At 35.3% G+C, this 18,187-nt stretch overlaps 1 protein-coding gene across 5 annotated transcripts in view; it reads right to left on the bottom strand.

Moving 5' to 3' along the window:
* Positions 1-18,187, bottom strand: part of LOC131072219 (ribonuclease E/G-like protein, chloroplastic) — a 305,133-nt gene that overhangs the window by 197,527 nt on the left and 89,419 nt on the right. For all 5 annotated transcript variants that reach the window (XM_058008320.2, XM_058008319.2, XM_058008318.2 and 2 more), the window contains exons 5-7: positions 8,323-8,640; positions 8,142-8,183; positions 7,869-7,993 (exon numbers count right to left, since the gene is read on the bottom strand). In XM_058008320.2, the coding sequence (XP_057864303.2) occupies positions 7,869-7,993; positions 8,142-8,183; positions 8,323-8,640 (485 nt within the window). The remainder of the gene's footprint in view (positions 1-7,868; positions 7,994-8,141; positions 8,184-8,322; positions 8,641-18,187) is intronic.

The following is an 18,187-nucleotide window of genomic DNA, read 5'->3' as shown; positions in this document are numbered from 1 at the left end:
ACTTCGGGTTTGGAGGGGCAAAAGTTCAGAAAAGACCAAACTTGCTGAGGTAAAGGTGAACTTTGGTGTTTATTAAGGCATATACAAGCACTTTAGGAACAAAGACTATTCTTTACTTTGTTGCTACTACCGAAGTATACAAGGGCATAGATGAATTTCGGCCTTTCTTTAGGCATTTGAAAGAGTCTTTGAGACAGCAGTAAGTCTTATTTTGATGCCTCAACCAAACTTTGCAAGGTGAAGAATGAACTTTGGTGTTTTCAGAGGCATTTGCAAGCACTTTAGGGAAAAATTTATTCCTTGTGTCAGTGAAGATACTGAGTTTTGGTCTGAAGCTATGGTTTTAAGGAACATCAAACTTGTTTTCCATCATTCTCCTAGGCCTCAAGCCCTCTAAGCACATAGGTTTCAAGCCCTCTAAGCACATAGGTTTGATCTTGTACATCATTTCTCTTTGTATGCAACCCTGCTGTCAATGTTTGTGACTGCTAAAATCTGATCCTAGGAGCAAACTTGAGACACACCTTGGAGGAAGAAGGGTCAAAAGATTAAGGCATATTCCCTATGTTTTCCCTTGGATCAAGTTGTGTTCTTGAATGATATTTTGACCCTCTTTGTGCATATGACAGTGTATTCTTTTCATTTTACATCACTACTGTCATAGTTGAACTACTTGCGACTCGGCTCGACTCGCCAAGCCCCTGAGAAAAAAACTCGGCGAAAACTCGGGAAAAACTCGAAAAAACTCGGCAACGTAAAAACACGCTTAATTTTAATAAAAAATGCATTTTTTTTGCAAAATTTAATGAGAAGATGCATCCAATGAGTCAATAAATGATAACACAAAAGAAACAAGCTGATTCTAGATATATTTAAATGCAAAGTGTCTACAAAATCGCATCCTCATGAGAAATGCTGATGGCTGGAAGCAAAATAGTAAATAGTTTTTGTAAAACCAAAAGTAAATACAACTTCCTCTTCCTAGCTCTAGCCAAAACTAGTTTCAAACTTTCATCATATTTGAAATTTCATCATTCATACTCATAGTTTCAAACTTTCAACTCTAAAATGTATAATACCAGGATTTCTTCAATGCTAATTATGTTGTTATATGGAGCCTAATCAGACTCGGAGGTTAAATTTTCCCTACTTCCATCAACACAGTTTCCCCCTATATTTTTCGACGGGGGTTTGGGGACAACACCCCCAGGTTGGGGTCAAGGGGCATCGCCGAAGGATCCTAAAATTTGACTAAGTCTGGAAAATTGAAGAATCCTCCAAAAACTAGATTTTGCATTATAACTCCTGGAGGTCCGAAACCACTCTCAAACATCTTGACAGTATATATGGAATACAACTTAAAGTATAAGATTCTTCTTTCTTATACTTAAATGTTATATTCCATGTGTATATTCTGATGAAGAGAATGAAATTGACCTGAAAAAACAAAAATTGATAATTTTTTCACATGTTTGGGCCTCTTTTTTTAGTCTAGCCGAGTTTTTAAAAGAAACTCGCCGAGTTTTTGCAAAATACTCGGCGAGTTTTTTGCAAAAACTCGACGAGTTTTTGCTGCGAGTTAAAGTCGGAAAAACTCGCAGAGCTCAAAAACTCGGTGAGTTTTGGCAACTCGCCGAGTACTCTGCGAGTGTGCCATCTATGGGTTACTACTGTCATCATTGTGCAATTGGGTCTCTAGGATCTGATTGCAAGTGACTAGAGTGTGTATCCTTGTAGTCGGGTCCTAAAGACTCGATTGCAAGTATTGATCTTGCAAAGGAAAGATGTGGGAATGAGAGTATGCAAGTCGGGTCTTAAGACTCGACCTACATGTGGAGTTGCAATCATAGGTACTTGCAATGCAGGTCTAGAGATCCAATCTCAAATAGAGAACAACAAAACTCGTGTAATTTGTCAAGAAAAACAAGCTACTAGCTTGGAATCGGGTTTGGGAAGGCAATTTGCAAGTGACTTTATTTCCATGTAAAACGAACTTTACTTGTAATCAAGTCGAGGAACCCGATTGCAAGTGCATAAATACTTTACATAAAAAACAAGTTAACTTGTAATCGGGTTTCTAAGACCCGATTACAAGTAAAGACAAGTGACTTGCAATTTGAATAAAAAGTCCCCACTTGCAGAGAGGAACTCAAAACCCGATTTTGAACAAAAAGCTAAGAAAACGGAAAACAAAGGCTGACAAAACTTGGACAAAGATGACAAACACGCCCACTAATGATTTGGCATTAACAAATACGAGTTTTAAACCTCGTAAAAAGTGCCTTAGAGAAGAAAACTTCGAATTTTTAGTAAAAATTTGTAGGGGTTGTCTATTTTTGAAGATTCAAAAATTGAGACAACATTTCACACACCACAAACAGTAATAGTCTGCAGATAAGTTTGTATAATCTCAATATTGTCAGCAATCATTTAATGACCTGCTCATATAACCTTAAAAAGAACTCATTAGAAGAGATATATCATTGTTTTCTTGATTCTGAACTTGTTCTTGATAAAATAGACTAAATCACAGATTGTATAGTTTGTTTAGTTTATCATAACAAAATCCATACTTACAGTACTGTGGCATATATACTTAGACTCAGTGCTTTTACATTTAAAGTGCCTTCACAGTCTGAACAATATCATATGAACTGGTCACAGACTTTTATTCTTTCATACACAAGCACAGTGTCTTCTTTATCACAAACTCATTGACTAATATACAGATTTGTAATAAACTCTTTTGCGTCTCAAGTGTTTTAACACAACTCGATTTCTCCAATAAGTTCTTCATACAAACTGATACATATATTGTGTTCTTATCAGTTGTATGGTTATCAATTAGTTTGAAAGTGGTTTGTAACTCTCCAGACAATTAAATTTTAATCATCGAACTAATTATTAATTCACTCCCTTTTGTTGTTTAAAAACAATGTAACCTATATTTTATTTATCAGATGCCAAACTGATTAAATACAGTTTCTAACTGAATTATATCTTTTCCAATAATAAAACCATTCGACTAGAATCTCTCCTTCAACCTGCTGACAGCAATATCATTAATCATTTTTATCACCAACACATCAAGCATACTTAGTGCAATACAAACTTTCACCAAAACGTTATCAGTCAATACACGTTTGAAAGAGCAGCATCATCTCACAACGTTCTCACAGGAGCCAACATTTGGTATGCAAACATTTTGTACATTTCTCAAATTTAATTCATCGTAAACTCATTTCATTTATTTATATTAAACTAATTTCATGAATTCTGATGATCATTTTCATGTCTCTGGTTAACAGATTGCTGCATAGGTCTATTTGACATCAATGACAAATCAATCTTTCTAACACCCTTGACCACCTCGATTGCCATGCTTCTTAGTTGCGGGTGCACCAGACATTTTATAGCTTTCATCATCTGCTTCGGACCCCCTGTGGTGCAGAGAAAGTTGTAGACAAAACGATCCAGGATCTCCAGATTATGTATGTGGGCCCTCTACAAGATCTTCTCCCCCAAGATGGTTCTGATAACATCCTCTTCCACGTCTTTGGAGAAGGAAAACACTTCCTTCAGTTGTTCCTCTATCATTTCCTACTTGCAATTGCACTCACAATCAGGGAGTGAAATATAGTCCTGCTTCTTTGAACTCGCTGAAGAACTAGCCATATTTGCCAGGGATGTCTCGCTGCCTCTCACACACCGCACCTTGTGCCTGTAAAGGTATTTGAGTCCATATTTATCTGTGTCCTTAATCCCAAACCAAGGTGATTTAAGGATTCAAATCGTCCTCTTCCTTATGTGTCATCAAGTATCACTGCAGACAATCCCATCCATATCATGGGATCGCAATGGAGGTGTCCTGCTCTCACAAACCAAAATTAGCAAACTAAAGTCCTACCCATACCTATGTATTATTTGATACGACTCACGGTTCATCTTGATCAATCACGTGATTAGATAGATAATCTACCTCTTTATTCGCTTCACAGAATATGTGCTTAATTGTGTAGTCCTCAATATCCTCCAGTAACGTTCAGATCCCTCCTAATGTATGTGTAGTTTTTAAGATTAGGAAAAATTATATTTTCTGTGCATTTCTCTCTATTTTTCATTATGATTTTTTTTTAAATCTAGGCTCAGGCGCCCTAAGTTCACCCCTCTATAGGAAACCAACAATCATATACCACAAATTTCTATCAAACAGACCTAGAACATACAAAGGCAAGGGAGTATTTGCAAGCCATATAAAAGGCATGCCCATTCTTAGACTTGACCATCCCAAGATCAAAATATAGTAATATTTCTTGCCTAAATACTAGTGAACCCCTTTGGGCTTGCAGCCCAATTTTCATATATGATCAGCTATGTTCCACAGCCTTTTCGAGACAGATGTGGTAGAGGATGTGTTTAGGGTACAGTAGTCCGAGGGCTATTTTTGGTAGACAACGAGGGACAACAATATATTTAACTGTCATTTTTTAATGTTATGAACAAAATATCATCTACAAACATTATTAAAAATTGTTTTCCCTCAGGGGACACATGGTCGTCACCAGGACGAATGAGGGATGTCTAAGATCTCCTTAGCCACCTTGGTTTCCTTGTTGTCCCCAATTTTAAGGACACATTCCAATACATTTCCGAATTTCCTCAATTGGGAAGGAGCGGGGATGGGAGGGGGCGCTAGGGGCCATCCCCTAATGTCCCCCTATCCCCAAAATGCCTCAAAGGATGAGAATAAGGGTTTGAGGGGTGGGGACCTGTCCTCATGTAACACGGATGATCAACTCTACCGTGTGCGGGGCACTGATGTGTACCCGATGAAGGTGGCAGCATCTCAACCTTTTGCCTAGCTGATATAATTTGTATTATTAAGCAACTATTTAAATAAAAAAGTCATGTATACTAAGTGGTTGGTTTGGATATAGGTTCAAGGCTCAAGGTTCAAGTACAGGACACTGCTAGTATTTTTTACCCCAAATTGGTATGTGTTGGATATAGCATTACAAAATAATTTAAAATAAAAAATTAAAATAGCTCAAAGTATACAAATTAGTTAGTGTGTTGTCAGCATTGTAAGTCTACATGTTCTTAAGAATAGGACAAATTAGTATATTTTTTTATGATTTTCTTTCTGTTTTCTCACTATGATTTTGTTTTAAATCTGCACCAAGGGGTCTTGTGTTCACTCTAATACAGGAACCTAGCATGGGTGTGCCCTAGATTTTTACTGAATGAACCCAGGTCAGGAAACATTTGGTAGCCGTGACTGTCTGTGTGTATGTGTATTTGTGTCAAATATTTATTAGGTAAACCCAACTACTCATTGAATAATACATCTAGCCCACTTGCATAAATTGGATTGATAAACTACTATATCTAACTTGCTAACTATATTAAATGCCTTTATCAATTCCTCCCTGCTTAGAGGAAATTATATTAAACTCTAATGGCAACAGACCTGCAATATTAAGTACAATTTACAAACAATAATTTAAGTGCTTATCAATGTTGATGTCTGTAAATCAAAGATTTGCTGATTTATAAATTCCAGCAAGCTTGCAGGCACAGTGGCACCTATAAAAGACCATGCAGTCAACAAGAACGATTCATGGAAATTTAAGGAAATAGTATAGGGAGGAAAGAAAAAGAAATTCTTACTTTGGTACTTCAAAATATTTATGACTAGCAAAACTAATGAAAATTCCACCAATCCTCACTTCATTCATTTGACCAAAAAAACATTTTGTTTTACATTAGCACTCATCTGCTTAAATAGAACTCACGTCAAGATGATTGCCTCTCACAATTTAGAGTTATCATTACACTTCATCCAGTCAACCTGGCACTTGACATGTGCCACTGAAGACCTATTGATGAATCAACTATCTTAATTGAAAATTGACTCATAACAAACACAACTGAGCCAATGAATTAGATTCAAACTCAAACACTGAGTAGATGTCCCCTTAAAATTATCACCAGCGATGATAAAGGAGTGCTTCAGGATGTAACTGTGTAGTAGTTTATTTGCATAAAAAACTACAAAACAGTTACATCCAGAAGCACTCTCTCTCACTATCATGCACTAGAAATATTATGTCTATCACTAGTAATTATTCTAAGTCGATATCATCCTTAATTGTCATCAGTTTTATTTGAGTTATCATAGCTGACTGTAATTGTAACTTTTTACAAGAGGTTGTACTACTTATAGATAATACTAAAATCCATGCACCTTAAAAATTGCATTTTAACTCAGATACATCAATAACTTATTCCATAGACAACAAAGCATACCAAGAAGTACAAAAGAATATAAGATGAAGAGGATCAGTTTGGAGAAAATAAACTAATAATTTCTCCTTAATTTCTACATGAGATTTGGGAACTTGTTTGGAAAAGCTGACTCAAAGAACAACTTGATTTCCTTACTGACTGACAAGGTGTGTAGTGGTTTTCCAATTGCCATTGGTGTAAGATTTAACAGTGGTTAAAGTATCTTCAACCAGCAGTTCTCAAAAATCAGGAATGTTAACCATAGGGTTAGCGATAGAAGCTTCCTCCATTTGAGCTTTCTATTACTGGCAATATCATGACTGCAAACTGAGCTTTCTAATATTATTTTTTGTATATCCTGTATCACTCTCTAAATTTACAAATTCCCTTCATTTCATATCTCATATGGAAATAAAGGTATCACGTCACTCATTTTCCATCTTCATAAAGACATCTAAGGAAATAGATGATTGAAGAATGGCTCGAGTATAAATACTATACACATCAAAAATCAAACAAAAATTAAAAAATCTCAACACCTTTAATTGTTTTGAGGCAAGTACTCCCGAGGGTTTCTTCCCAGTGGCAGTTAAATGAAGTAAGACAAAAAGCAAATCAATACCAGTAGAGTGACTATGCACATACAAATGTTGCAAGTATATCAAATGGTTTAAGATGGCCTTTTCAAAAACCTAAAACTCGTAGAAACTCCAAAAATCTATTGATGAGGTCCGGCCTCTTCCTTTGCATCCAAGCCATCATGTCACCTAAAAACTCAGCAAGGAGTTATCAAACCAAATTCAACACCTCCAAAATCCAAATCAGGCTTTAGGATAAATGTGAACCCCTCAATCAGGTCCCAAACTATATCATCTATGTCCATGTCACACTAAAAAATATCATTGTCAGGAGCAACTGTCTAAAGAAATTAAAAATGAAGGAGCAAAATCAACCTTCTTAAACAAAAATAAATAAAATACTTCTATACCTCTAGTATTTTGCTGCGATTCTTTATTTTGGTGGCTGTGTCGATGATTTTTACACCTGAATGAGCTATAAATGCAATAAACTGCTGAAAGTATTCACTAGATGCTATAAGTAGTTTGGTTGACATTTTGTAGAGTATCTATGGTAATTTTATCTTTGAAAAGTATTAAAATGTCCTCCGCAATGTTTCCCAGGCCATGTTGAGAAACCAGACCTAGCAATAATGCAATATATTTATAATTATAACCTTCCCATAATTTTAACATAGGAATTATTGATCCGCCAAAAGAACGATAACAGCAACAGATTCTCAGACATAACTGCAAGAAGATGACAAAAAATTTATGTGCCATGAAGAAAGGGTAATCAGATTGATTAAAAATTTAAAAAGTTTTTACCTATTACATTAAACTCAATTTAAGATTTGGATCTTAGTGAAAAATATAGACCAGAAAGGGCAATTGCCAGATAAGCTAAAACTCAAAAAAATAACTACCAGTTGTAAAGGTTGTCATCTATAAACATGCAGCATGAACCGTTGTTTCTTGTAAAACCAGAGACAAATGTTTAATGAAATCAAAATCAACCACCACCTTTTGCATAGAAGATTGTCAATCTCAGTTTCCACACCAAATTCGTCAAAAATTAAATTCTTTCCTGAATATAGCTCAACTCTGCTGACAAGACTAGGAGCAAACTCTTGCAAATAACTAGTTACCTGCAAATGACATTTCCACTTTAAAAACCAAAAATGTCTTCCTATATAAATCTCAAATTGCTAGGACATATTGTTTTAGCATATGAAGGAAAATGGTAATAACATAATTAATAATTCAATATAAAACTAAATAAAACAATCATTGTACCTCATGGTAGGTATGTGGAGAATCAACTACCATTCTTTCGACCTGGTAAGAGAACTAGACTTAGAAGTTCCATGTGTAACAGAACCTTACATAGGGACATTAACAAATTAACTTTGTAATACTGCAATTCAGATTCTATAATAACCTTTTAAGGTCAGGCCAAGCAAATCAGAAATTTTACCTCTTCATTAAAATGATTTTGTACAACAGAAAGTATTTGGCCCATAGCCCTATGTAAAATCACTGGAACTGCACCTTCAACACCCTCTTTTGCAGCTAGGCTTGCAGATTTTGCACATGTGACTATCTCTTTCCAGGTTTCCATCAAACCTATGAAATCTTTTTGAAGTTCCTCATAAGAGTGACCAGCAGCAACGGTCCGCACAATCAAACCACAGTCAAAAGGCTTCAGTGTCTGGGCAATCTGTATTAACCTTTTGCGTTCAAGTCCTGTTATCTTTAGAGAAACTGCAGCTCTGTTCTTTCCTGGTAATAGTGCCTGAAATCAGATAAAAAACTACACACAATATAAGACATTGATGGAAACCTTATGGACAAAACAACATGCCCACCATTTTCTATTTTAGAAAAAATTATTTGTACCTTCTTTAATGTGTTATGTCCTAACAACCGAAAAATTCAATATGATTACTCTCCCTCCTCAGAGTAGAACTGCAGTTCAACTTATTTTTGTCAGAAAGCTAAACTTTATCTTACCATTTGCTAGTTGAAAATCAATAGATCATCGTCCCAAGACAAACTCCATTTAAATTCACAACTTGGGAGCTTTTGGAATACCTCTCAATATCAATATAGGAAATAAGGCAAATCGACAAATTATATATGTTCAAAATTCAAAATATTTGTTATTAAGTTTGCTAGTTGAATCAATATATTATTCATGAAAATATTTTTCAAATAATTGATGGTTGCTGATAAAATCGAGAGACTGAGCAGTATTGTAATATTCATGCAAGGGAAAACTATTTACAAAGGGATTGTCGGTTAAAGCAAAGAACTACCCAAAACTGCTTCTATTATTAACATTAATAATATGGTGTATTATTGTTATTAATAATTATGATGAGAAATATTTTATATTTATTTATTTAGCAATTCCCCCATTATTACATCATTTTCTCAAGACTACAAGTCAACAAACTCTGCAAAGATTTTGAATTTTACAGAAGCAAGAGATTTGATGAAAATATTTGCACACTGCTCTTGAGTGAAATTATATTGGAGCTGAATATTCTGGTGTTGCACATGCTAGCAAATGTAATGGCACCGAACCTCGATGCGTTTAGTGCATTCATGAAAAACAAGATCACAAACAAGTTTCAACTCTCCTTGATTGTTGCAAAACAAAACTACAGGTTGTTTCTAAGGTACACTCATTCTTGTATAGATGCAACATAAGTCGTAACCATATTGTTTCACAAATAGCTACAGTTATTCACGATTTTTTGCTTCTATGGTAGAGCAAGCAATAGTGGTTGGCTTTTTGTTGGAGTAAATGGGTGACTCCACAACACACCCAAGATCCCTAAAAGACCAAAACAACTTCCACAAGAGAGAATGGCAAGAATGGATTGCTTCAACAATGCATTGACTAAATATTAATAATGGACATACTAAATGTTCATGAGAAGCCTTGCTTATGAAGGCAAGATGATGAGGAAGGATGACAACTACCCTCGATAAAAAAAACTAAATGCATGCTGCAAATATTAAATGCCTAGATTACTAAAAGATAATAATGAGAAATGACCCCATTATAAGGAACTTCTAAAAATCACACCTAGGATATAAGGATAATAACATGATCTTAAGTAAACTTAACATGTCAATAGGTTCCCACTAATGACTAGATAGAAAAATAACCTCATTCACACTTATAACCCCCCCTTAATGGCAACTTAGAGAGAACATTATTATGCAATATGGGTACCAGCAACAAAACCATTTTAGGTACCCATGTATAATGCAAATGCAATGCAATCTCTCACAAATGGAGAAAAGGAGAAAACTCAATGGGAAAAAAACTCCTCTCTAAAAGAGAGAAAAGAAACAACAAATGATGATGCATGGAGGACTCGATGATACCTCTTAAAGGCTACATACATCATGTATATATAATCAATGATCCCTCCATAGGAAGGTAAAAGAGAGACATACGATTACCCCCATAACGAACAATGTCTTGTAGAAATGGTCAAGGCTTGAAGACAAAACATAGTTCTATGCCTACGAACAACATTTCTCCCCTTGCAAAGAAGATAAACAAAGTACAAATGCAGAAATGTTTCCCATTCTAGATAAGAATTGGTATGAAGTGGAATCCAAATGTAGGATGATGTTTATGAAAATTGCTTATGTGTTGTCAAGTCCTTGGATAAGGAAGATGCCACAAACCAATCAAGTACATGACCAATCACAACAGAAGGTGGCAAACAAGGAACCAATGGAAACTGATTTTGAACAAGCTCCAAAGACAAAAATGAAGCGACAACAGTTGTGTCATGGTTGTCATCAAATAGGAGAGATAAACCCTCAAATTGGTTTTCCATATCTAAATATGAAATTCCACAAACAATAGTTGAAAAACATGGACTCGGCAATGACTCAATTGACCCAAAATTTTAAAAATTCGGCAATCATCCAAAAACTCAGGAAAAAATCAACAATAACTCAAACAAATTTATTGAACATTTTAAAATACAAACAATTTTAAAAATATTCTTCAGAAAAACACATGTTACTAAATTTGTCCAGCATGTTACTAATTTCCATCATATATAAATCAAAATTAGAGTTTAATGCATATCATAGACACAAAACAAGTTCAACACTAAATGAGTTACAATGCCACTTCCACTAGAAGTTCCCCCATGCAAAGATTTTTTTTGCAAGTTGTATAATAATAGCGTTTGATGGGGGGTTTGGGGGCAACACCAAAACGAGGTTGAGGGTAGCACCCTGTGGAGAGAGAGAGAGAGAGAGAGAGAGAGAGAGAGAGAGAGAGAGAGAGAGAGAGAGGGATAGAGGAAGCCTGATAGAGAGAGAGATAGGTCTAGAGTTCAAGGGAGATAAAGAGAGTGAGATAGAGAGCGAGACAATGTTGATAGGAGCCTGCTGATTACCAAAATTTGACTGTCTAAAATTTATAAGATCTAAAATCTAGAATTCACATTATAACTCCTAGAGATCTAAAACTACTCTCAAACATCTTGCCAATATATAAATTAAATATAACTTAGAAGTATAAGTCACATTTCATAATAAGATCTTCTAAAATCTAGAATTCGCATTATAACTCCTAGAGATCTAAAACTACTCTCAAACATCCTACCAATATATACATTAAATATAACTTAGAAGTATAAGTCACATTTCATAACACACTTAAATGTTGTATTTCATGTATATATTCCTAATGGGAGACCGAGTTTAACTTGAAGACAAACATGAAGAGTTAGAAACATTTCTTCTCCACCACCAACGAAAATCGTGTTTTCTTTACTACAAGCACGAAAAACTAAAATACATGAATTTCGACAAGTTCTCCAAGGAAAATCACAATTCTTGCATTTACTCACAATTTTTTCAAGCAAAAATGCCAAAGTTTACAATAACTCGTCGACAAGTTTTTGGTTGGTAAGTCGCCTATTAAATTGGCTAGTGAGTACTCACAAGTTTTGTGAATTTTTGTCAAGATTCGCAACCTTGCCACAAACAATGAATCAATGTCTATCAAATAGGAATCCCAATTAGGACGACAAATAGATACCTTTTGCAATGACTCACTAGTAGTACTCAATGAATCATCAATAAAAGATGAATGTGTGATCTCAACTGAAGTAGTAGGAGTTGCAAGAGAAGTCTCTAGATCGTCAAAATGCTCAAGTGTTGCATCATAATCAAACTCCTCTAAGGTATCATCATCAAAGGGAATATTGTCATAATCATCAAGTGAAATGAGGCAATCTAAAGAAAGATCATCTAGGAATGGAGGAGCAAGAGAACATCCAAAAAACTCCCAAATCTTGGTCCAAAGTGTGTGTTGACACTCAATTCCTCTAAACTTGGGGTAGGTTTCATGGAGGAGGCTTTTGCAGATACTCAACCAATCAACCCTATGATATAGTCATTCTTAATACCCCAAACAGCTTACTTCCATTGTGTCTTTGTCTCAGGAATGAGTACATAGAGATGAGGCATAGATTATACCATCTATAATGTGTTATAATGTTTTTTGCCCATGGCTCATAATTATCCTTAGTCAAAGTGACAACAAAAGGATGAGTTGCATAAAGCATGATTACATCAATGATACTCTTCCCACATAACAAATAGAGATAAAGTTATAAAGTCACTTTATACACAATGGGGCCATGACTCTCAATTTAAGTGATTTAAAAGTGAATTAAATGATTATGATTTATGGGGCCAAATATTAAAGTAATTTATAAAGTCAATGGGAGAACATAATATATCATTAAAAATGATATTAAGGTGCATTTATTATTTATGAGTATGAGCGACCAAGTTTGAAAAGTTATTATAAAGTTTTATTAAAACCCTAAAAGTGGATTTCAAAAGGGAATTAAAGGCATTTAAGAGTTGAGAGGATATAAAGGGTTTCAAAAGCAAATCAAACTCATTCTTGAAGATTATAAAACTTGTGCTTTTTGATATGAGAGTTATGTGTAGAACTATACAAGGGTTTCAGTCATTTCCAGCATTTGAGAACGAAAACTCTTCAGTGTTTGTGCAATTTTGGGGTTGTGAGATACCAGCTGAGATTATTGCCTAGTTGTGCACTTCATCTAGGAGTCCAATTTGTGCTAACAAGTGGAAGATTTCATCTAGGGTTTGAAGGATTGGAAGGTCTATCTACAACAGACCTGGAGATTCATATTGGCTGCCATTCTACATCAAGAAATCAAGCATTTAATTGGCAGATTATATACAGCTACAGCAGGGATGTGTTTTAATTGGCAGATTATATACATTGTACAGTGGAGACCATCATTTGCAGCAGGCATTTTACATACCAGGTTCTCTAATTTTTCTGTCATAAGTTCCGGGAATTGCATGCTATATCTTTGTAACTATTTGGCGTGAGAATAATCAATCAAAGACTTCATTATGATGCTGCCATATAATTTCTAGTTTGCATGCCAAGTGTTTGATAATTTGTCGAGTAGTTGTAGTTAATATTTTCAGTCACTTATATGCTTGTGAAAAGTCAAAAAAACAGCTGGCATACCATTTCTATGTCGTTGTTGGTCAATCTTGCATTGTTAGAAGCATTCAAAAACATCAATTGCAGCATACAAAACCAAAACAATACAAATAGAATCATCAATAAGCAAGTTCAGACCTTGTGTGCAAAGTGTTTGACAATATTCCTTGGAGTTGAAATCAGCAAAACAGGGTCAGATTACCAAGGGATACTACAATGGAAACAAAGGTTTTTGGGCCTTCTTAACACAATAGTGATCCCCTATTTGCCTCAAACTGCACCCAGCAACTACTCAATGCCAGAACACAACCCTCAAAAGAAGGAATCTTTAGATCTGGAGCACTAGTACCATATTGGAGTAAATACATGACTCCCTGGCACCTCCAAGAACCCTAAACAACCAAAACAACTTCCACAAGAGAGAATGGCAAGAATGGATTTCTTTATCAATGCAAGATTGATTTAATATTTATAATGGACATACTAAATGTACATGAGGAGCCTTGCTTATAAAGGCAAGGTGAAGAGTTTAGATGACAACTACCCTTGATATAGACATTAAATGCATGATGCAAATATTAAATGCCTAGATAACTAAAACTTGATAATAAGACATCACCCCATCATAAGGAACTTCTACAAATGACACCTAGGATATAAGGATAACTAACATGATCCTAAGTAAACTTAACATGTAAATAGGTTCCCACTAATGACTAGAAAGGAAATAATCTAATTCACACTAACAATCTTTACTCCCCTATGATATCATTCTAGATCCAAAAAGAAAAAAGAGGGTGGAGTAGACTTCCTATCATCCACAGAATCTGAATCTATGTATCATTGCAAACAAAAAAGTGTGCTCTATTTATAATCTAGGGCATGTTCCATTGTACCATGCATGTATCTAAAAACTCACTTTGTTGCCTTCTCGTCTGAAAAACATACGTTATTACATAAACCTTGAAAAATAACTCATAGCATAGTAGATATCTTGGCATTATGTAGATCAAATAAATGTGACTCACAATCAGCTAGCAACAAAGAGTAGCAGCCTCTGAGATGATGGATTATGTTTGGAAAATTGAATACTATTTCCCTTAGAGTTCAAATGGACGTGCAATCTTTATCTTTAAAATGTTCAAGAACATTTTATCCAAGTGGCACTAGATTTTGTGACGTTTTCATGCATCACCCATAGCAAATGTGGACTTCAAGTTTGCCTCCGTGCAAAACCTAAGTGGGGAAAAATATGAAAACTTGACTAAGTCAGGAATCAATCCCCTCACACCATATACAAGCACCCAAATGCATGAATTCATGCACAACATTGTGCACATACACCCCTCAAACCCGTTATATTTGTGCATGCACATACACCAGATGCACTTATGCAAGATCTTTGTGCAGTGAAACCCTCAAGGTGCACCCTAGCAAGATAGGGGTATGAAATTTGCTTAAGGAGTCAAACCCTCTCTTGAAACATACACAAAGTTATCTAGTTCAGCCTTCACTCAAATTCCAACCTACATTGTGCAAACAAACAATCAAGATCCGTACTCAAACTTGTGCACATCTACATGCTAAATGTGGTCCAAGGTGACTTAAAACATTTGCACCTGAATTGTGCACATGTGCCTCTACAATCTGACCTACCTTTGTGCAGGCTCAGGTCTATAATCCACTCATACACTTGTTCATATGCCCCCTTAAGATCTGACTTGAATTGTGCAAGTGTACACTCCAAATGTGCTCCACATTGTTCAATTATATGCCAAAATACAGCCCAAGCTCTTAACAAGGTCAGCTTCACACAACTTTTCTGCAAATACCAAGGATCTGTACCCTACACTGTGCATGTATACCTCTAAGGGCTAACCACTTTTGTGCGAACTCAGTTCCAATATCAACCATAGTTAATAAGGGTATGGGGAAGGTCAGCCATGTAGAATAATGCAAAACAAGATCCACATGAAGGATGAGTTGTCCTTGTGCAAGGGGGCGTATTAGTCACTGGTTTAAATACAAAGTAAATCAACTAGGGCTGACTTGAGTAATGATTTTGAATACATCACATATATATAAGAGCTCTCCACCCATTTCCATTCAAACGCAAGAAAATATTTTATTGCGAATCTGATCACAAGAAGAGCAGCAGTGCAAGTTCAAGGAGCAGAGCAGAGGTAAAAGTTCAAAGAGCAGACAAAAGGTTTACAACTTCTGATTTCTGAGTGTCATTTCTAGAATTTTAAATTCATTTTCAACATCACTAAAATGAGTAAAGAAGAAGTGATGTAACAACAATTCAACACATCTTCAAAGCAATTCAAATCAGACTTGTACTCCAAGAGCAGACAAAAGGTTTACAATTTCTGATTTCTGAGTGTCATTTCTAGAATTTTAAATTCATTTTCCACATCACTAAAACGAGTAAACAGGAAGTGATGTAACAACAATTCAACACATCTTCAAAGCAATTCAAGTCAGACTTGTACGCAATCAGATTACAAGGGCATAAGAGTAATCAAATCAGTTTGAGAAAACATACAAAGTTGTACAGCCAGGCACCTCCTCTGCACCCATAGGGGAAGAGGGACAATATGAAAATTGTCTAAGGCAGGTATTTGTGCTAGATTATCCTTAGATCCCAGTCAAGACAAGTTGTGCACAAATCAGTACACACACATCTCTAACTTGCGCTTTGCATTCAATTGTGCAAGTAGAGGTATCAAACACGCTATGTTGTGCAAGCATGTATGTATTTTACACTTAACTTGTGCAGTTGGACTTCTAAAACCTGCCTACATACAAGTCGTGTATATAAACCCATGAAATGCATTCATATGGAGCATTTAACAAGTTCAATGGGTTTGAAAGATTAGATATTGTTCATTCATCTATAAATGTTCTAATGTTAGGTATGTTTGTCTTGCAGGTCCAGTCTTGAAGATTCTGATTTGAAGAAGTGTGTAAAGGGGATGATCAAGACAAAATTACACAATGAAAGTGGATTTGGATTTCCTTTGGAAATCCAAAATCCAAAGGGGTAATGGCAGAAGGATCCACAGCAAGGAGAACTCATCAACACAAGGGAGTCCCCATGATGATGGAAAATTTCACTAAGCCAGAGAATTCAAGTCCAAATGAGGATCAATGCAAGGTTCAAAGTGCAAGTACACAACAAGAAGGAAAATTTCCAAACATGAAAATGAAATGCAAGAATGATAAAGGAAAGTGATAGTTTCAGAAGAGTTAATAAAAGTTAGAAACTTGATCAAGATGATGCAATTTGGGAATATCAATTATCACATCAAGCAATTGTAAATGTTGACTATCAAGAGATATGTATGCTAAGGTGGCTCACATTCATCATCAAGCTAATTAAATCATGACAAGTCAAGGCATACAAATGCATTGAACCTAATTCAACAACTACACATCCAAAAGGCACTCAATTCAATGTAACAACTCAAATTTCTCATTGGTCTGAATTCAAAGGGCATGTGTCCAAATGTTGTAAATTTATCATTGGTCAAAGAGGAGTTAGTTATAACTAACCCCAATTAGGATTTCATCATGTAATCTCGGCCATTGATTTCAAATCAATTCTGGCCCTTGGATTGTAATGGGAATCTCTATATAAAGGCTTTGCCTTTCATTTATAAAGGGTGAAAAAAGTTAGAAATTAGAACATAGTAGTAGCAATTAGAAGTAGAGTAGGACGAGGAAGCTAGAAATTGTTGCCAAGACCATGTTGAAATAAATACATGATTTTCATTGAAGAAATGGTGGATTCGTGTGTTGTGTTTCTACATTATGCATGGTTTTTTGTTACTTCTCAAAATTAATTAAAGTTCATTGGTCATGGTGGACGCCTATGAAGATATTGTGATGAATTCGTTGGTTCATACTTTTTGTAGTTTGTTGATTGTAAGCTACAATGTAAAGTTTGCCTGAACCACATTATTGTACTAAGTTCGATTGTGGATGGTTGTTCAAGTTGCGCCCTTGACATTGGGTATTTGGATGATGTGTTCGCAGTGTGAAAATCTTTCATTTCCTTATAAGATTGCATCAATTTTGTGAAGTTGTTGTCATCAGGACGAAGCAAAGCTTGGTTTGAAGGAGTTGTCTATCCAAGTATCGTCGATTGTCATCATTGTCCTTAGATGTAGATTAGATTTCTCTCAACCCTTTCCTTTTGTTGTTTCTTACATTTGGAGTTAGATTAGTTTGCAAGTTCCATTTACAATACAGAAAACGCAAGCCCCTTTGTGATACCAGCATTATCACATCAAAATCATTGAGTCTATCCAAAGTATAAAGCCAATTGTTCACATTAGAAACCTTGGGGAAATCTTATTTGATCATATCATTTAGCATATAAGGTTTTCTTGTTCAAGAGAGGATAGAATACTTAGCATTTTATTCTGTGTTCGAAGCATAAAAAATACATCAATAGAATTGGCGCTAGAAGGAGGGCTACGAACAAATTTTGGATCGTGAATGTGGAACCGAAATGAGCTTTCAAGTTGAATTCGAGATTTGCTAGATCTCTGTTATGTCAAAAATCCTTAAAAAGGTGAAAAATTTGAAAAAATCAAAAAAGATTTCTCAATGGATGGGCAACAATTTCATGATTCGTATGACCACTAGAGTGATCATCAAGTTGATATTCTTCATCTTTGGTGGACTTTGAATGCACAACTACATCCACAAAGCTTGTATGAATTTGCATTACTTGGAAAATATAATATCCACTAGACTAATGAACACAATGAGTTGCATTGTTTGACAT

This window comes from Cryptomeria japonica, chromosome 6 (genome assembly GCF_030272615.1).
Source record: "Cryptomeria japonica chromosome 6, Sugi_1.0, whole genome shotgun sequence".
Classification (NCBI taxonomy): Eukaryota; Viridiplantae; Streptophyta; class Pinopsida; order Cupressales; family Cupressaceae; genus Cryptomeria; species Cryptomeria japonica.
Note: the sequence above shows the minus strand (reverse complement) of the source record. Positions and strands in the feature narration are given on the sequence as shown.